The sequence below is a fragment of the Fulmarus glacialis genome, unplaced genomic scaffold (genome assembly GCF_000690835.1).
Source record: "Fulmarus glacialis isolate BGI_N327 unplaced genomic scaffold, ASM69083v1 Scaffold48251, whole genome shotgun sequence".
In the NCBI taxonomy this organism is placed as follows: domain Eukaryota; kingdom Metazoa; phylum Chordata; class Aves; order Procellariiformes; family Procellariidae; genus Fulmarus; species Fulmarus glacialis.
The window spans coordinates 1-21933 of NW_009193066.1; the positions used below are offsets into that span (position 1 = coordinate 1).

Consider the following 21933-nt stretch of genomic DNA (forward strand, 5'->3'; position numbering starts at 1 on the left):
CCCGCCTGGGCGGGGCCGCGGTCCGGGCGCAGAGCCAGAGGGACCGACGGCTTTTGCTCGGTGGCGGGCTCGGGGAAAGCCTGACTGCGTGCCAGGGGAACGCCCGAAGGCTGGTGAGTCCGTGGATGAGGCCGGTTCCCTCAGCTGTGGCCTTGGACTTTGCTTTCTCTTGTTGCACCGATACCTTATCTTACTAAATTTGCACTTTAAAATAAAGCGATATTGGCTTAGTCTGTATCTCATCCCCTTTGCCTACGTGGAGGCTAGCTGCTTCGTACTGAAGGAGGTAAAGCCTTCAGACAGATTGCACCAGCTTGTCCCAAACATTGACTCTTTCCGTGACTGTTAACAGGATCAGGACTAGTTAATGACTGACTTGATTTTAGAAAGGCATGAAAGCTGTGCGTTGTTTTGTGGGCAGCAACGCAATCTATGATAACTACAAGCCTGAAGTCATAGACGCATGATCTGAGAGGTATGAACAAGCTACAGCCGGCCAAGCCTGGACGTTTGGGGTTGGGAGATGTCCTTCAGCTGTTGCCTGATTGATTTATTCAGAGTGGAGATTCAGTCTATTTTCCTTTATTGCCACTAGCTTTTCCCCAAGTTCCCGTTCTCTTTATTGGAAAGTACTTAGCATCCCCACTTTGGAGGTTTTAGGTACTAAAACTACCATCTTTACCACAGGAAATTTTGCCTTTCTCACTTCCCCTGCAGCTTCAGATGGCTTACAGCACCTTGCTGGCACTTGACACCATGGTACCTGCAGTGGCACAAAAGGGACTATGCAACCATTTCCCATTTTCAAAAACAAAGAATAATTTGTAGTGAACTTGAGATGAAGTTTGTTTATGAAGGTCACTGTTGGTGGGGGAGGCGCTGTTATCTGTCAGGGTTTAGGAATACCTTCATGTCCTGAAGGATCCTCCAAACAATTCATAAATACTCTGAGGAAAGACTATTATAACACAATGTTTAAATAAGCATTTAATTAGGATTCCATTAGTATTAATATTGCTTTCAATTCCAAAAAAGTTAATTTCCACTTCTTTGCAGATATTTCAAAGTACAATATTAACTTCATACAAAATGAGCAATTAAGCAAACACCATTATTTCACATTTTACATTCTTCAAAAAATACAAATTCATATTTACTCTTTTTTGGGTTTTGGAGATGCTCTTCCTTTGGAAGTACTGTACCTGTAACTAACATATTCACATTGCTCAATGTAAGCACATTTGTTCCCATGTTTCATAGTTAAATAAATTCCTTTAACACCATACACACATTCTTGAAAAACTGGGGTTCTTTTATTTTGTCATCTCCAAGACCATTGCCCAGCTCCCCATACGTGTCAAACAAGACAAAAGCAGTAAGTTCTCCTCAACTTCCTGGTTTGACAGTTCTGCAGTGCTGATGCTGAAGACTGCTCGAGGTGCGCGCATCCCTGCCCGCCGCGCCGATGCTGGTCTGCATGAAATAGAACTGCAACTACAACTCTCTCCAAACAAGGGTCAGACAGATAGCTCCGGTTCAGTAAGCAAGTGGAAGGACACAAAGCTACACAGCAAGAAATACCAGCTACTGTAACTACGGTACTGCAAAAACATACCCTTGATTTTGCTGAAAAAGATCATATGAAAAAAATTTCTTGTAAGAAAAAGTAGAAACTGCATTTGAGAAAGTGTACACTGCATAATGAACCAAATTTTGGCCAGCTTGCACACCACCAAAAGCATGGTGTGGGATTTTTAAACTAGTTCCAAGAACACACACACTTAGACTATGTACACTACTACATAAATATCCAGTTTAATTTGCATTTCTCAGTGCAGACACAGAATCCAACTTCTAGAACATATGATATATATCAAGACAAGACGCAAAAAAGTTAAAAGTTCAGCCCTGTCCATGAGTATCAACTACAGGTAACATTTATAAAAACTTGACATTGTTTCCAAAATATGTTACGGAAAAAATAGTGTACCAATTAAAAACTATGCAATCAGAAATTTGTAGGGTTTACTAAAGACATGCTTTTTTTTTTTACCTTACAGTCCAAATTGACTCTAACAGTTCTGCCCAGCTAGGTCAGATGACTAATGCCACGGACTTTTCACCCATAGATCTCAAAGCATTTTACAAAGACGAGTTGCATTGTCCTCATTTCACAGGGAGGAAACCGAGGCATGGAGAGGTTAGGTGACTTGCCCAAGGTCTCACAGCCAGCCAGCGGCAGAACAAAGAACGTGACACCAAGATCCCATCTGCTCTACATCACAGAGCTGGCTGCCTCTCATTTCAGTTGCCAGCTGTGCTCCCCCCAGATCAGGAACAGCTTTTCATCTCCAATCAGCTCCAAGGTCAATTACACCTTAACTACTCTCCCCCAGCAGTTCCACAACCAACAGGCCAGTGTCATTAGTTCGTTCTCCAAGCCTTATTTATAATTGGTGCAGGAAGAGTACTGTAAACAGTTTAACAACGGTGCTGCAGTTGCAAAACCAGTATCTTGGATGACTGCGGAAGTGCCATCCTCCATGAAGTAAGGCAGATAACATGACATCAAAAAACGATCTCCAAGACAAATTTTAAAGGTGCAACATGCCTGTTTCAGAACAGTTCGTCACTTCTGTTCATACTCGTGTGGCAGAACAGAGCAGAGGACAGGGGAGAAAGGATATACACCAAGGAACACAATTGTGTCCAACAGAAGTGACAAGCAGCCCACCAGAAAGCGTGAGAGAAAAGGCCTGCTAAAGCACAGTGCTCTCAGTGGAATATTTGCATAGATTGGACGTTTGCTAATGATGCATAATTTCTCTCGGGTATAGACAGGGAAGGGCAGTATGTCACTGAGCTAGTTACTATATATTTTCAGTTAGACAGACACAGACAGACTGACCACATGGGACAATGATCTTTAGCTACAAGTATTGCACCAAGTTAAGTGCTCATCTTTGCACACCCCTGTTAACTTTTACTCAGAGCAAAAATAAACTTTGTGAAAGTATATACAAAAGAAATTGCAGCAATTGGGTTAAAGAAAAAATAACCTAAAGTGCATTTTAGATATCAGTATGAGGTTCTGCGAACTACTTTTTCTGGACACAGCCAGCATTACAGAAGTGCCCAGTTCATACTTTGTTCTATATAATTCAGTACCAGCATTTAAACAGTGCCAATTTTCCATCCCTCTACTATCTACAAGCATGAAAAGCAACTTCTACAGCCTTCAACTGCACGCCAAGTCTGCTTGCTTGGGTCACTGCTTGGCGACTAGAGCTACCAATGTTGGTAATTAGACCCATTCTACATGTTTAAACTTCTGCACCCATCTAGAAACTGTAAGTAACCAAGTAAATCCCCACAAGCCACAAAACAGCAAAACCTTTAACACAGAACGACCCAGAGCAGTGCAGTTTTGCTCTCAGACTGATAATTAAAGGGGCTCGTGAAATGCAGATTTTGCAGAGAGAGGGCACACTGTTCTCAGAGGCTCCAGCGTATTAACAGAACATGCCTCCTTCTGGGAATCCAACATCTTACCAGATCTACAATGGTAGAATCTCCCCCTTCATTAAAAATGTTATTGTGAATATGCTAAATGCTGGGGCAACAAGGGGAGAAGGACAGAAAATTCTCTGGCACCGAGGAATCTCAGGGCTTTGCTGCGACTGCCCGCTCTTGCCAGCTGCTCATGGATCTCCTCCCATCCACGCACGTTAATGACCACCCCGGCAGGACAATGTTTGATCACACAGCACTGGGGATGATGCACATGTCCACTGTGAAACGTATCAGATACATGCGGCATGGAACACTCTGGAAAGCAGACCAACTATTAAACAACAAAAGCACACATCTGTACAACACAATCAGGTGGGATGCACAGTCCATGGTGCAGCAGCCTGTGCGTTCACAGAATCACGCTGCTCTTGCCTCATTACAAGCTCTAATTAGTTTCACCTAAATAGCAGCCTGCCTGATGCACATACAAGGGGTAACAGCAAACCCAATGCACCTAAAAGTCAGCACAAACTTGGAACACATTGCTTTTCCTAGAACACACCAATAGAAAACAGTAGCTGTGAAGAGAAAACAGCAGAGAGGTTAACCTCTGACACCCACTCAGAAAGGATGCGTGCAGCACCTCACTGCTCCAAATCACCACGCTTCCAAATTAGCTTCTCATACCAGAGCCTTTGGTAGATTATTCTACCCATTTCTGTCACAAAGGAATTTCTGAAGATGCTATCTGGTCCAACCAGAAGCGCGTTTTAGGTGGACTAAGTCACAAGTAGCAAAAGTAGCATGGAAAAACGTTCCCTGAAGGACGGAAAGGCTCAGAAGAGGTTGCTAAATCCCCCACCTGTCACATTTCAGGTCGCGTCTGGTACCCTTGTCCCCATGAGAGAAAACCCCGCAACTCCAGGGGAATCTACCTGCTCCTGCATTAGCAGACTCTCTCACATGCACGCACACATACATCCACCCACCCTCAAACACCACTGCTGCGCTACCCCACAGGAAAGGTGCGAGGCCCCTCGCAGTGGCCTGTGCCGCAGGGGGACTGCCCACGCAGCTCCAGGCACCACTCGCATTCCTCCGAAGCGGAGCTCTACGCAAGAGAGCTGGCAGCTCTCTTGTCCCTGTGAGGACAGTCCCAGCCACACAGGCTTGAAACTATTTCTTTTGTGTCCAAAGCAGTTCTTGCTGCCGTGCAAACAAACTGCTGGGTTTGAAAATGAAGCTGTAGGAGAAAAACAAAGGGGGCCACCATCTTGCTGCCCTCTAGGGATTACCATTACAAGAACAAAATATAAAACGCTTTGTTAATCTGCGTTTCATGATGCAAACCTTATTGCTGCAGGACCCACATCCCCACTGCGATAGCACTGCACAGCACTGCAACATGCGCCAACACGCACAGAGAGGAAACACAATTAGCATGTTTCCAGTTCAGCTGGTGCCCCAAAGCTCATCACTGCAATTACCAAAATGGAGCACTCTGCCCTAGCAGAGTGACACAATACTTCCCAGGCGCGGAGCATTCTTTGCACAGCCTCTCCTCCCTCACGTTCACCCTAATGGGACAGTTTTACCCTTCTGCACTTAACAACTGGAAGCAAGTTGTCAGAGAGGTGAAAAGCCAGTTCCCTTCAGCCCATTTCCATCTGTGCTGTGGCAGCGGATGCGCAAGGGAAGAGCACGCGAGATCACTTAAGCCACTGTCTCAGCTAAGACTGTGAGAGCAGTGTTGGTAAGGCTACACAGAGCACGTCACAAGAGGGTTACAAAACCTGCTAATCATCCAGTACCCTGGGGAGGTCTGGCTGCACTCATATGATTCTCCCCTCACCAGGTACAGAGAGCAGCTTTGACCAAATAGAAAGAGTGAAAGATCTCTATCCACTAGGAGTTTGCATTCCTAAATTTAGTGTGCAGAGACACTCTACATTAATTGGCTTACAGTCATTATCTTTGTATCTCACTAATGACAACACTGTAAACTGAATAAAGACTATTTAATATTCTTTCCTTTAACACAAAAAGACAGCCAAAGCCAGAAAGATGGATAAAACACTATAAAATTACATCTTTTAAAATAATGCAGCATAAATAAACCATTTAGAATGAGACTGCATTTATTGCAACATTACAGGCTTTTTGGTGGAAGGGGGGTTTGTGTTTTATTTACCCTGAGTAGGTTAGAATATAGACTTTCAGTTTGATATGAAAAACTACTATGTTGTGTAACATCTTTTAGTCAAGAAATAGCCCCGTGCACAAAAAGCTGGCATTGCAGTAGGTTGGAGGCAGATTCAGGCAGAAATTACATAGCTTAACAGAAAAAAAAGGAAGCTGAAGGATAGAATCACTGAATTCAAACTGAATTTATGTTGAATCATTCTGAAAATTTTCCTAGAGTTGTTCTTGACAAAAGATGAGAGTAACCAGCAAAGGCACCATGCTCCTGATTAAAGAGTCGCGGGGGTTAAGAGGATGACTTGTTTCTGAATGGAGCCAAATAAATCAAAAGAGCAGCAGGCACCAATCTGACTACATCTGGGACTCACTGCATCCTTCAGAGAGGCAAAGAAAACAGACTCTTGAGCCTGAGTAAGCAGGGGCTCCAATTGTGTTTCCATGTTGTGAAACAACGTGTCTGCCACCACACTTTCAAGTCCTAATGAAACTAAATGAACAGATCTATCAGGAGCACAAGGTACTTGTGCTCTACTGAAATAAACTCCCCAAAATTTCTGTAGGCTTTAGTAACAGCGTTAGTACAAAGCAAACCCAGGTATCAGCTCCCAACTCAGTGATGTGACAATCACATTCCGATAAAATTGCAGATAAATCATCTTCTACAATAATGCCATTTTCTACTACAGCAAATTCCTTTCCTGGGCTCCCCTTATAGTGCACGGTTAGTATCAGACATAAAAGAGAGGAAAATTATAGACCCAAGGAGTTGTAACAAAGACCCACTCGCTGCCAGTACCTTAATCCCAAACATAAGTGATGTGCAATTGGAGACAAACTAACCCCCCTTTTTCTTTTTAAAATCTTTTTGCACATGAGTAACCTTAACTTCTGTGTTCACATATGACAAGCAAAAGTGACAGACAGTGCAGCCAAAACAGTTCATATATAACTTAGCTTTTTCTTTTTTTTTTTCCTTTTCTTTTTTTAGATAGATTCTCAAAGATGGATGTACCTGGGACGTGACTAAGATGACATCTGTGAAGCAGAAATAAGCCACAAAACTTCCAAAGAGGAAGGAAAAAGAATCGATCCTTCAGTTTCTGCTTCTAAGGAGAAGGGTTTTACCCTCCAGGTGCAAAGGAAAATCTGGAACATCTTCACTTAGAGAAGCTGCTATTCAAACCAATTTCTTCCTCACCCTGCAGTAGTGCTTCGATGGGAATTATATTAGATGGGGTTTCAGGGCTTTGGAGGGACAGGAAGTCCGATACATCCATGGCACTTAATGTTTCAGTCTGTGAGTCTGAAGCGTTAACTATCTGACTGCTCTGCCCACACGAAGGAGAAGGGGAAGAGGAAGGAAAGGTCTGAGGCTGCAGCTGGGGAGCTGGCTGCTCCAAAGCTTTTGAACCAGGTGAGGAACATTCCTTCTTAATGGTGGCTTTGTCCTTGGCAGAGTCTCGGCAGGCACACTGACACTGGCAGGCCTCCTCCTGCTTTATAATAATGACAGGAACACTGAGACCAATCTGCTGAACAGGGTTTCCTGAAGGTGAAACAAAGACAAAACACAATGGAACTACATAATTTCACAGCAGAGAGAGACAAATAATCTTTGTTAAATTAGATTGTATGCATCTTGCAGCAGAGATTACGTGTTACTTTGTTCAAGTACAATACCTCTAGCAGATGAGAAGTAAGAAAAAAGTGGCAGGTACTCTCTGTTGATGAGCAACCTGTTCAGGTTGAACCCAGGCATTAGAAGTCTGATCTAAATTTTTTACACAGCACAGTATGTCTCTTCTGACAACCACTGTAACTTTTACATCATAAAATCCAATAAAGAGTAGCATTCAAATGCCCCAGCCCCTATGCACCAATCTTTGAAGATGATGATACAACATTACACCAATAATTCTTCTCCTTGACACCAACACAAGTATTTTCCTGTTCAATTTCTCTAGTCTGCTTTCCTCTCCCACCTTGCTTCTCATGCTTCCTCCTCACTCTTCCTATGCTGCTCTACTTGCCTGGCTTCCTTTCTTTTTTAAAATTTCTTTTTTAAAATTTAATTTTTAAACTTAGCTGATCTCTCTTGACTCTGATTGATTCGTCTTTGCAATATAACAACACTGTGTAGGAAGCATGTTATGGAACAGAACTTCTACAGTTGTGTATCATTTTGATGAATCTCACAGATAGTGCTTACCAAAAACAATTGCTAGAAAACTGATCAAGTTTACTACCTGTTTCATGTCTTCATTTAAAAGAAGAAAAATTACATCCTTGCATTTCTGTCTTTTATTTTTTTATATAAGTTCCATTAAAATACCATTTTTATGAATACTGGATCAGATCTGTGAACCTGATTATCTTACAGGTTGTTAGAGAAAATACTACAAGACAGATCTCAGCACAAACACATGAGTCTACAGCACACGGCACTTAAAACCTCAGGAAGGTAAAAAAAAAAAAAGAAAGGATTGTCTTCAACATTTCTGCAAGCAATAAAGTCACCACAAATCCTGCTCAAGCTAACAGTACTACAAACAGAGAAAGAACAGAAAGTAAGTTCAGTGTCAAGCTTACCTGTGTTGCCAGCTACTGGTAACGCAGTGGTAAAAAAAACCTTTTCTACTACTTTTGGAACTTGTGGCTTTAAAGAAGAAAAAAAAACAAGGAAAAAAAGTGAGAGTTGATTCCAATCAAGTTTCTATTGTTCAAATTCTAAACAGCTGCAATCAAAAGAAACAGCTATACATACATTCCAAAGAGAACACACAGGAAAACTAATAAAAAAATATAACATTTAGCTTGGTTCTGGGCCATGTTCTGTCTATCCCAAAACTCAGAGTATTATTTCAGTAGTCCTAAAGATGGGGAGTAATCACCCTCCCCACTACATGCTTGTTAATACAGCTTCTGGTTTTTGACAATTGAATGACTGAATTCTTAAAAAACTGCTGTGCTTGTTCATACTGCTTGTACCTGGTGCCATTCACTCTTGACGATTTACAACTGAGAAAGTCTAAAGGTGGCAACAGTATTAAAGATAAAACACTTGAAGTCTCAGCTATCCAGATTTACTGGAGAACCAGAAACATTGTTTTCCCAAAAAAGTTTTCATTACCTTTAACAGGCTGAATTAGGAAAAGATCGATTGCAAAATGTCTAAACACAAAGTTTACAAAGTTTTTTGCGCTTCTACTTGTCAAAAGTAATAGATTAAAACCCACATATACTCTCAGGCCACGTGGTGCGCTGTCCTGGATAAACCAAGCTGATACCTGCTGTGAGAAGTCTGTCACTGGGGAAAAGAAGAAAGCAAGATTTTTCCGCACCCTGGATTTCTCTATCCATTTTAGGGGCTGCATTATTGACATGTTTATACATTTTAACATGGTAAGCATTATACAATACTGCATCCTGGTTTGTATCTTACAATTACAGGTTTGATCCCCTTCCTTTTCAAAAGCAAGGACTCTAGGAGGAAGAGAGATTGTTCAAGCTGTTTCAAAGCCATGCTGGATATACTAACCATTTGTTCTTGGCTTTGTGGAGAACCAGTGGCACCATTTAAGATCCATTGTAAATTTTGCTCTCCCATGACAATGCTGGACTGCAGAATAGCGGTGCTCTGCGAAGGAGTAATTGTTATAGTTGGATTACTGGTCAGAACAGAGTTCGCACCAACAGGCACAGTCTGAACAACAGCTGGCAGGGGCTCAGTGGCACTTGAAGCTGTTGGGGCAGATGCCCCAGCAACCACTGAAAGTCCTTGTACAATGGGCTGTGGTGGTGTCTGAGTGTGCTGCAGGAAGTCTTGGTGACTGGCTGCAAACTGTGTGCTGTGAGGAACAGGCACTTCTGGGGATTGTAAAACAGTTGCAGGATTTCCAAATGCAGCTTGCTGTGAGCTGGTTCCTATGGAGGAGGGAGCAGCAGGTGCTGCTGAGGCTTGTAGCGCTGAATGCGAAGGCTCAGAGATGCCAAGCTGCAGTACAAGTGGAAGAGACAACGATGCCGAGTCTCCTGCAGAAGGCGGAACAGCAGTGACTGAGTCTGCATCGCCGTTAAAACCTTCAATCAAGGCAGCTGCCAAAAGAAACAAAGAAAAAAATATAAATACATCAATGCTCATAAGATCCAAATAATTTTCTCAATGAACTTATCAGCTAGCTGATGGGTTTTTGCTAAATAAAGCATTACCACTTTCACATCTTCAGACTAGTGCTCAAAAACACATAACACTAGACAGTGAAATCTAATAGTAGGTCCAAATTCAGGAAACTGGCAACACTGGATACTACACACAAGCTGATCAGCCTCATTAGCTCTCTGTAAGAAGCCTTTTTATCAGCGAGTTTGTGCAGCTACGTCAAGAGAGGAAGCTTGAAAACAACGCTTATGTGGGAAGTCCAAGAGCATCAATGTCAGCATTGTTCGACAACATGCTGTAAATACTCGGTCAGTTCCCCTGTCACTGTCCAAGTGTTACAGAGTCTGTGAATACAATGCATTTACAACACAAAAGAATTTCAACAGTGAAGTTAAAGTTCTGTTTGCTACTTAGAGTTATGTGGGGCAGTAATCTTCAGTCTGAAATGCTGAATTAAGTACACGCACGCAGAAGGGGCAAAACTGACAAAAAACTCTCTCTCAAAATAGCGCGGATACAATTTGTACCTGTCTGCTGAGAGTCATCCTGATTTGCAGTATGATCTGGGCTCTGAAACATAGACTCAAAGATGCTTGCTGGTGAGATTGTGCTAAGGTCTTGTCCATGTGTCTGGCAAACAGAAAATAAAGAGGAAGACAACAGATAATGTTATATCTCAGGTCTCCATAAACTTTGCACAAATCCCAGCCAAGCAGCATATGAATGTCAGAAATACCTCTCAAATTAACCAGCCACCTTCAGGAAAGGCAACATATTTCACTTACCTAGTGTAAAATGACACTTAGTTTTACCCACAATCAAATTCACTGACGTAATGAATAAATTCTTACAAAAATAAATAAGTCCTTCAAAAGTAAAATACATTCTTCTGCATCCACACTTTGTTTAACCCTTATTTCTTGTAATACTTTGTTAGAAACAAACAGATATTAATTTGTTCTTGGCTGTTTGTGAAACCTTTTCTGAAGCAGAAACAAAATAGCTCCGCTTAGATTATATCCTGGACTATGCACTACTGTCACCCACATTGCTCTACGAATGGAATATATTAAAAAGCTGCATACTGCTTCCACATCGAAGCACAAAAGAATGATACAGTCTCATCAGTATCTAATTTTCCTCTATGTAAAATTTAAGCTCAGTCAACAGTTATCAATAAGCAAGAACATTATTACAGTAAAATCAGATGCAGAGCCTTTAAAAACAGGTTGAATTAAGCACTGCATATTTTGGAGGAAAAATCCCTCTTTTTCACTGGTTATTCTGCTTTTAGACAGAAATATTTATTTTTTGTTCCAACATTCCAAAAAGGACAGCAATAGTATGTCATATTTACAGGCTCAATAGGGTGTATAAGAAACGTACGTTTTTTGTCAAGAGAGAGCCTCCTGCAAACTGCCACAAGACACACAAAAAGCCGTATTCAGTACATCTAAAACAATTCTATCCAAAGTCATTTATACTGTGAAAGAGTACATCTCCTCCGCCAGCAAAATGAAAGCCTAAAGTAGAGCATGCCGGAGGCCTGAACAAGCAAACAGAAGCCACCCGCCATACATATCTAATCTGCTGTGTTCTAGTTGACAGGACAAGCACATTGCCAGAAAAAAGCAAAACTCAAATTACGGGTGAGGCAATTCCAGTAACTCACTGGATTAGAGTTCTCCCGCAATTCTGAATCTGTTGACATGAGGCTTAAGTCACTCAGACAAAGTGAGTGGCTTGTATCCTGTAAAGAAGAAAAAGAAATTGAGTTATATATTAAAAAAAGTGTCAAGAATATTTTAAATTACTTTTTAGAGTCCATACAATTCTGTCTATGCAGAATTTTTTTACCTATATGTGACCCAAGTCTCAGTTCTAAAAATCAAAGAAGCAATATTACTAAGCAAAGGGTATTTAGTAGCTATCAAGGATTCTTAACATCTCTTTCATATTACTTCAAAAAAATTAAATAACCTAGAATTTTAAATTAGCACAGGAACAAATCAGCATATAGAAAATAAAAAATTTAAACCTTAACAGTTAGTATTTATTTTACTTCACATGCTTATTACATAGTATTGATTAAAACATAAGAATCTACAAGGAAAGCATGATAATATATGTAATTGCCTATAAACTTGTGTCAGTATGTGGCATACTTGTCAAAGCAGCAGTAGCCCAAGCGTTAATTTTAATGTGATTAAAATGAATAGACAAATCTAGATGAGCTTTTCTAAATAAAACTTGGTAACCAAACACCATGCTAGAAGTTTCAGAAATACTGATCCCATTGTTTATTATCAGCAGTCTGTAAACACAGCATATAAGAATAAACCCTACGCTGCCACCTTGAATGCCAGCAATTTCAGAATTGAAATTAAATTCCCAGTTCAAAAAAGAGGCACCTGTGGGTTTCTTCATGGGAGACGGGGCACAAGTAGTTACAATTCCCTTTGAAAAATCCCAGCCTTAAACGTTATACCTTTAGAACAAGCTACAGACCAAATAATTTCTTCCCCAAAGTATGGTTTTATCGCTATCTAACACAGAAGCATTAGGAAGAAGTGCTACTAACCTCAGATACGTTGTTATTGGGAAGTGCATTATAGGAATGTCCTTTCTCATGACCCTTCATGTGACTCTTGAGACTATACTGTGTACTAAAAGTCTTCTCACAGCCATTACTGGGACAGAAGAAGGGTTTCTCCCCTATAGGCAGGGCAAAACACATATAACAAGCTTACAAAAATTGTATCAGACATGTACTTTTAAACCACCCAGGAGATTAACAATATTTTACACAAACAAGATTTTTTAATGCCACTTCACGCATTCAGCATTCTTGGGAGTCTTGCAAATAAAAGCTTCCATTTTACCACATGAACTGACACAAGAACACAACATTTTAATTTTTATGCATCATTACTGATACATTTGTGAAACATGCTCATGAAATTCAAGACCTGTCAAGAATAAATGGAAGTGCATAAATGGAATCTTGGGGATTGCCCTGACCCAGATGCAGGAGTTTGCACTTGGCCTTGTTGAACTTCATGAGGTTCACACGGGCGCACTCCTCCAGCCTGTCAAGGTCTCTTTGGATGGCATCCCTTCCCTCAAGCATATCAACTGCACCACTCAGCTTGGTGTCACCCGCATATTATAAGTAAGTATAAATACATATTAGGATTCTGAGACTTAGTATAAACTGAGTAAGCTCAATTAAAGAAAAAACAAATTCTTGGGACTTACCAGTATGTGTCCTAACATGTGTTTTAAGGTGGTGGCTTGCAGCAAAAGCCTTTCCACAGCCGTCATGCTCACACCTGAATGAGGCATCACAGAAGAGTTAGCATCAGGCTTCTTTGATGCATTAGTTACAACCTTAGATCACGCTTTGCAATAGTCCCAGGACTCTGAAAAGCAGGCCTAACGCTAATCTGTGTTAGTAATCGGGTATCTCCCAACAGCTGCTATGCATGCTACACAGACTACAGCAGGGCTCTGAATAGGACTTTAAAATTCAAGCATGAAGTCAGCATTTGGGGTAGGGGGGGCTCCTTCATGGAATAAACATTGCATCATAGCAGAGAAGCAGCAATATGTTTTAAAAACATGCTCATCATGGCACACATTTATGTTTAAAAAAAATAGTTTGACTATTCTTGTCTTTGAAGACAGTCATCTCACCCACTTTTACAGGCAACTGAGGGAGCTCTAGAACAAACATGCTCAAATGCTAGCCATCTTCACTTTTTTTCCAAGAGGATAGCTTTTCATTCAGGACAGTAACAGCTGCCTTTTGGCATAGGTGGCCCATTACAGAAGTCCCACAGAAGTAAAAATTGCCATCCAGCAACTTACCGAAATGGCTTTTCTCCTGTGTGTGTTCGAATGTGCTTCCTTAGGTCACTGTGCGTTGTGAAGTATTTACTGCAGCCTTCCGATTCACAGTTAAATGTTTTACCTGTGTGAAGCCTCTGATGTGCTTTCAACCTAAAAAGCATGCCAAAAAAATCCCTCTTATGACTTGTAGTATGAGACAGCCCCTAACTGAGGCAAGCCAGCCATTCATTCAGATGTGCAGGACAGGATCAAAGGCTAAACATATTCTGAATTGACGGTAACTAGCTTATGAAAGTAACTGATATCAATTCCAAAGTCCTCAAGCAAATCTGAGAATTCCTTGTGCCTGTGCACCATCTTCAATACTATTGTAATATAAATAAGTTAAGTATGTCATCATAGCATGACACAGCACTTGGCATAGCACTTCCACATTTTGGCGGGTTTATATTCATATCTGTACCCGGAAGAAGCATAACAATTGTATTCAGACACAAACTAAAAGTAGATGCAGCTTGCAAAACAGCAACACCCACATCTACAAGAGAAATAGGCAGAGACTTCCTACCTGTACAGTGTATTGAATGCCTTTTCACAGCCCTGCACATCACATTCAAACGGCTTTTCCTTAGTGTGCACTCGAACATGGATTTTGAGGCTGTAGGAGGTAAGAAAGGCCTTGCCACAGCCTTCTTGATTGCAGACAAAAGTGTATTCCCCACGATGTGTCTTTTGGTGAGTGCGCAGGTTTCCGGCAGTGCTATAGGTGCGCGGACAGCCCTCAAAGGTGCACTGGTATCTCTTAACCTAAGAGACAAAATGCTGCATGCTTAATAATTTCTAAACAGTTCTTGAATCCAGGCAGGGTAGAACTGCAGTTAAACATCAAAAACAATGGAATAGATTTTGACCCCAAAGGCAAAAAAAAAAAAGATTTAAAAGAGTTGCTGCTTAATTATCAGATAACTTAATATTTCTGCTGCACTCTGTGAGGAAGGAGTGGCACACATTGGAAAGCAGGCTGACCTTATAGTAGAATAGTAATCTCAGAGAAGAGGGGGAAAAAAGGAAAAACATAATTCAAAATGTTTCTACCTAAAAATCTGATAACATAGTTGTAAAGGACACTGAGAGGCTACCAAACCTACCTACTCTTCCCGTATGTAGCACCTACATTTCACTCAGATGCTTCTAGCAGAGCTACTTATTTATGGAGGCGGAAGACAAGGTAAAATGTACTTTCACAACCTGACCTTCAAAAGCACTGCCCGCTGTGCTGAATTCCCATTAACACCTTGAATGAGAACTACAGTCTTCAGCATCTCCTATATCTAACCATCAGTCCATTTATTACTTCATTTTATCTCAAGAGCAGCCTTCATTGTGCTTTGTTCTTCTCTTCTGTGTTTACTTAAACAGTCAATGCCTGAAGTGCAATGAATCAAACAAGGTGCTTTACATCAAAAGGTAGGTGTCACAGATTTCTCAGTCAGCTATCTAGATCACCAGGAAACAATTTCAAATTGACCCAGATTTGGTAGCCTTCCCAGCTTCTGCAACAGGCAGAAAGAGACCATGTAGAAGGTTCCAGTGTGCAAGTCATAACGCTTAATTAAATCTCATTCTCTCTGGTGAAGTAGAAGGAATAAGCCATCTGATATGCTTGAATAAATTTATCTTCAACATTAATTATCACACTGACGGCTTTCATTTGACTGTCACAGTTGAGAAACCTTAACATCTAAAAGTGATTACAGAGCCCAAGAGAGGACTTGATGGTTGACAGGCAAGAAGCAGAAGAGTATTCCAAAAGTATTTCCATTGATTTGGAAACGTTTAGAAAGGCAATGCAAACTCACAACAGAGGAGCAGGAACTTGCAGATTTAGTATTCTAACAACTAGTCAGGAAGATAATATAGCAGAATATAAGCCAGCAGTTTTCCTTTTTTCCAAGGCACAAAGCATCTATCCCACAGTACTTAGTATTATTGCTTAGAAAAGGCTGCAGACTGTCTTCAAAAAACAGATACTGAATTGAGGGTTGATACCAGGAGAACCGAATGAACCTATACATAAGCAATGTGTAACATTTATGGGTTTTACCCATCCCATGACTCAACAATTCTTCTTTTTTCTTTATATACACCCATCAGAAAAGAGCATTTGATAATCACGGTTTTTTACTACCACGGCTTGGAAGCTGAGAACAGAATAACATGGGATTCCTTGACCTATTGTCAGGTAAGTACAAAATCACTTTATTTGAAGTCATGCTCCTCTCAGAATAACACGAATTTAGGTAGATGTGTTAAGTAGGAGTAATACCAAAAACACATCGTTCTTGGTGTGCCTAATTAAGAACTGAATATTTTTTAATCCTTTTATAAAATAACTAATTTGATTAATGCTTTGTGTAGTATCACATAAATGAAGCAAACAACGGGCCCTCAGTAAAATCACTACGAGATCTGTAAACGGCTCTCTGAAACACGTTTGTGTTTTGTCCAAAAATTGCCTCCCATTCATGTACTACAATACGCAAGAATAGGGACATTTGGGGGGATCTGGAACACATTATTTAATATGCTAACAGTTGTTGGTACTGTTGGAGACCAAATCAGCGCTATCGGGTCCAAAGGAAGGCACACACCTTCAGGTTTTGTTTCTCAAATAGTCAAAGTAACAGCCCTTAACAGTGTCAACCTGAGCTACCTGCGCTCAACATCTCCTCTTAAGAGCACGCCTACTAGATCCTAATCCTACACCGAGTACCTGAGAACTGAGGCACCCAAAGGATATTTCATTGCATGCTTTCACTCCCCTCTCTCTACATACAGGTTTAAGGCCTTCATAACAGCAACTACAGAACAAGGGTCTAAAGCACTAAGGCACACATTTCAGGGCTATAACAATCAGGTTACTCGGCCAGGCTCTGCCTGTCCAGAAGATCACCTCTGAATAAGGGTAGCCTGGGAAACGAGGTCTTCAGTACTGGCAGGGATTGCAGTTAACTAAACGTGTCATCCTAACAGCTTCCCAGTAAGCTGTATGTAGTCATATAGTATCCTGGCACAAACTTATACCAGGTATAATTTGCGTTCTAGATGGCCCTCCATAAGGAAAGAGAAATAAATAGCCTCTCAGTTACTTCCAATCTATTTTGTAGGGGACAAAATTGCCAGTAGGATCCCTTTAAGAAAGCTTTATAAAATCCAGGTATATAGGAGCTGAGTATCTCTGGTGTAGTCCCAATCTGTAGCCTCTTCTTGATACCACAACAATAGGCTGGCATCTACCTTCACCTTCTTTTGATAAAACCTTAGCATTCAGATAATATTAAAGCAGGTTAGACATACAAGAGATCCTTACACAGAGCATAGAAATATCATAACTATAAAGCCAGAAAGACATAAGTCAACTATAAAATAACTAGTGGTAGTTTTCATTTTGGCTAGTACTGAATTCAGTTCCTGCCTCTTAGATATAGTTGATGTTAACAGCATATTGCTGAGTTTTCCAAGCTATTTATTATCAACACTTATCTTACTACTCGATTAATCCAGGGAGAAACTTTACTCACAAATGCAAACTTGAACAGACAATTACACATCCAGGAACTATTTCTCCATGCTTTTCCAATTTCACATGACAGATGAGAAGCAAGATTATCCCATAGAATTGTAACTACCATGAAAAATACTTAACTATTGCAAAATACAGCAGAGGAGGAAAGGATAGCAGAAAAGTTAGAGAGGATGGCGAAAGAACAAGTATAAAAAAATCATCTTGTCCCAGTAAGATGCAGTAAGATTGAGAGAAAATTACCAGTAGTTAAGGGGCTTATTAAAAACTACAGTTCAGGAGCCTTACTGCGAAAACCCAAAAACTTTTCCTTTTTCAAAATATTTTGCCCTGTTGAAATGCCACTTCTTCCAATCCTCACTACATTCCCATCTAACATGGGAGACTGTGAATTTGTTTGTGACTTTTTGTTTTGTTTTTATGAAAGGGATGGGGAAGAGGACCTACTTTACACTTCACTGTAACAGCTTTAAATAACGTAAAAAAAACAGCTAGTTGAAAAATATTAATTCAATTTCTTCTGATACTACATTTTATTTAAGATACGCTGCTTTCTCTTTATTTCTATAGACACTAGTTACCTAGGCTACCCTAAGTACAGGAAACGCAATGAATTCATAAGAGAACATGTGAGAAAATGTCGTGTTTGGACTCATGACTTGACAGCCTATCATGAAATTCACAATACACATCAAATCCTTGCTAAATCCTTCTCCTCCTGTGAGGCAAGGTTTACTATAAAGCATGTAACTTACTATAGATTCGCTAGTCAAGAAATACATGTGTGTGCACTAAAGAAATGGAAGTGGTGCATTACACCAAAACCAGCTGTTAATGTTTGCATCTGATTCTCCCTTGATTTTGTACAAGACAGTAAAAAGAGGAAAGATGAAAAACATCAGGTGTTTAAGTTGAACAAACAATCTAGATGATAGGACCAACAGTAACTTTAACAGGAAGAGATTTTGGAGGTCTTCCCATTTTTATCTAGTCACTTGCATTACTAGAAGTGCTGTACAGAGAAGGAAACAGTAATTCCACTGTAAAGCAACTTGCCATTAATTTATAGTTCAAATCAGGTAAAAGTTATCAATAAATATCCAAGCATTACAACACAGTTACAACATAATTAAGAAGTTTGGTTGTGTTGAGTCAGCCAAAACACAAGAGCATAGACTGATAAAACACAGACACGAGGTCAGAAAGCACATTTTATTAGACGAGAAGGGGTACACTATCTTCACCAGGGATCATCAGATTCAATACAGTTTATGTTTCAGAACTGAAGTAAGTGTTCCCTGTTAGAGTTTTAAGGCAGCTGGAAATTTAACATTTCACATACTGCATTACAGGACATTCTCCACAGTACTTCCCATAATACACGTGGGATTTGACACAGGCATGAGCTACCTAAAAATCAAGCGAGGAATCTGTTAAGCTTTGTAGGTGTTTACATTTAGGTCTAGAAAGTCAAAGAAACATTAATTAACATTAAGAGAACATTAACTATAGATTAAGGATTTGATTCCTAGCTGCCAATGCACATATTTAAAGGAAGATGGCAGTAACACTTTCGGCTTAATGGCCTGAACTATGACAAAGGCCTTGCAGTGCTCCCCCTTTTCTCCAAGACCAAATCTTTATTTCACAAATTATTTTGAGAAGGATACTGCAGACAGAAGCAATACTACCATCATGTTCTAAGCAAAATAAAACTTTCTGTAAAGCAGCAAAGCATTTAATTCTCTTTTCACATTAGGAACGTCAGCACATCAAATAAGCACTGATTATACACATAAAATTATGTAGATATTGACCATGCAAGACTCGCAGTTACAGCAGCAAGTACTCAAGACCATTGCCATATGCAAGCAACAACAAAAAAGAAACATGGCAGCAACAGGAAAAACCACGGATGGCTAGGATACGGAGCACACAGAAACAAGTTGCTTTGAAGATAAAGGCTATGGCTGCATCACATATGCTTTTTGAAAAGGACAGTGTGCTGTCTCTCCCAAGGGGATGCACCAGAGGGAAGCTAGAAGAGTCTTAATTAAGCATTTACCTTAGAAGTAGGAACTAATTGTCCAGTAATCAACAAGACTGGCAAAAGCTGAGCCTGACACACTGTGCCAAAGTCTGTTTAAACTGCTCAGTTTACCTTTAACTCATTTTTAGTTTACGAGGTTCCCCTTAAATTGCTATTTTTTCTATGTCATCATGGAAAAAAAAAATTAATGAATTTGAAATAGAAGACTATAATCACATTTATTCTTACAGACAGAATCATAGTGAGAGAAGTACAATATAACAAAAGGAAGTTAAAGGTTATTAATGAAGTGTAAAACCTTCTTTTGCTTCATAAATGTCTAAGACTGATCTGAAAATTTAAGACTTTAAAACAAGTTACCTCTCAAGTGTTAGAATTGCTACAGATGTTTTGGAACTACCAAAGAATTGGACTGCTGACTTTCAGAGATGAGCCAAATGTTCAGGGGTTTCAGAGCTTTCCCCTCCCCATCTCCAGACAACTTATCAAGCATTCAAAACAGCAGGACAAAAAGGGTTTTTACAAGATGGAAGAGTGTCACGTATGCTTAGGGCTTATTTCCACTGCACTCAAATTATGGTGTAACTCCGCCTCCACCCCAGAAAATTAATTCAAGAGGTGGAAAATAAATTCAGATAAAGGATTTCATTAGGAAATTCCAGGTCTTACAAGCCTTTTTTAAAAAGGAGGGGTGAAGAAATAAAATCGGTTTAATTGCATGTGCAGTCATCAACACCTGTTTAGCTAGTACACACTGTTCTCGAACACTGCAAGCTGACTATCCTACAAAAAGAAAAGAAAGTACTGATATGACTGACATACAAAAATTAAATATTTTAGCAGCTAAGAAGGTAGGATACAGCAGCTGCTAATATGAATAATAACTGAGCAAAAGGAGTTCCTTAGACTTAAATAGGCTTATTGAACAAACTTCAGTCCAGAAGTTTCACAACTAATTGCAGAGCTGACCTCCTACAGCCCCATTTCCTCACTCCACTGAGTGAGCGATAATGAAGGTTCCCCACTAATCTAAATTATTCAGTGTTCAAACCCAGCTTCCTTTCTCAGCAAGGACACATTTCTGCAATTCTCTCTTACACTGAATATCAGTTACACAAGTAGTTGATACTACTACCACTGACACTAGCACAGACACTTGTCTAGATCATCCCTTATTTAACTCAGAAGGGCCAAAAAAAGGAGCACAAAGCTCCTGTCACCGCGTTGGTATTTCAGTCAACTTTGCATTGCTTTTGCACCTAAAAAGCAAGAATCCCAAGTCAGTCTGTACAGGCCCTCACCACTTTGCATGCTGATAGAATTAATTAGGGAAACAGAATTAAAAGTAATCACCATTTTAAATGTGTAAGCTGACTTAAGCTTTCAAAATACAGCAGAAGGTAGTCTAAAGTTTCCCTTATTTTCTTGTCACAGTTTCCCTGTGAGTGACACAATAAAGCTACAAGTAATTTTAAGTTTGGGATCTTCAGTTTCATACTTTAGCTACTGCCAACAGTCTGGAATTTAACCTGTAACTCGGATGCACTTTCCTCAAGAATGTGGTTAACCAGAGACTAACAGAGTTCATGTTCTTTTTAGCTACCTCTGAACTCAGGAAATAGTTGTCCAACCAAAAGAAAAATAACAGACCACTAAAATCACATACGCTACTAATATAAATGCATTTTTAGTACCATATTCTCCTGTTATCTAGTGTGTTATCACACGTCAAAAAGTGCTTCCTGGCTGCTTCACGAGAAAGCATCAGGACATTAGAGTGAAAACTGATGATGCTCGCAGCTTTGCTGCTGACCCACTAAGTGACTGTGGGAAACAGTTATGCCTATCAGCACAAAGCCCTGCTATCACTAAAAGTAACAGCAGACTTAATGGAGCGTAATTCACTCCACTATATAGTAACCTCTAAGAACAAAGGAAGCTTCTGTCTGCCACCTGACAAACAGCTTTAGGAAAACACATTTTCAAAGCATTTAAGGTCACCAGGTGAAAAGGACTCACAATAAGCATAAAATTCAGAATCACGTTTAGCTACTTACTTCTTTAAGCTTGGTTTCTGGACATTCAGATTGCAAAGTGAGCGTTGCTCCTTCGATATTTCTTGGCATAGGAGTTGAACCAGGATTTATTGTCAGATGAATCTGATCTGGAGAAATAATATGTTGCACGTAACCCTGGGACATTCCTTCATGATCTGCTATTAAATGAAATCCTTCTTCATGACCCTCTGGTAAAAACGGCAAGTGATCACCACACTGTCCTTCCTCCTCATCATCCTCCAACACGCTGTGGTCTTGCTCTATTAGAACAGTTGTCCTGTCATAGACCGTCCCAGATGATGAAGAAACCAGCCCGTTTTTATCAGCAAACCTCATCATGTTGTCATCTTGGGTTAAATCATCTTCCTCCACTTCGTAGTAGATAACGTTACCCTCGGGACTGTTCTCCCCCATGGCTCACCGCCTCTCAGTACGATATCGTGAGGTTCCACCGTAACGACTCATCTGCAACAGAAGGATGGGCGGCGGCGGTCAGGCGGCTCTGCCCCGCCGGGCC

The 21933-nt window shown here is 40.3% G+C and overlaps 1 protein-coding gene across 1 annotated transcript; it reads right to left on the reverse strand.

Annotated features, from left to right (window-relative positions):
* Positions 1-6687: 6687 nt before the first annotated feature.
* On the reverse strand, positions 6688-21928 carry MTF1 (metal-regulatory transcription factor 1). The gene is made up of 10 exons (XM_009587303.1): positions 21417-21928; positions 14295-14533; positions 13745-13876; positions 13133-13206; positions 12456-12589; positions 11547-11624; positions 10402-10504; positions 9254-9810; positions 8305-8371; positions 6688-7261 (listed from the first exon to the last, which is right to left on the reverse strand). Exons 1-10 carry the CDS (start codon positions 21828-21830, stop codon positions 6873-6875), a joined length of 2187 nt encoding a protein of 728 aa, XP_009585598.1. The 5' UTR covers positions 21831-21928; the 3' UTR covers positions 6688-6872.
* Positions 21929-21933: the final 5 nt, after the last annotated feature.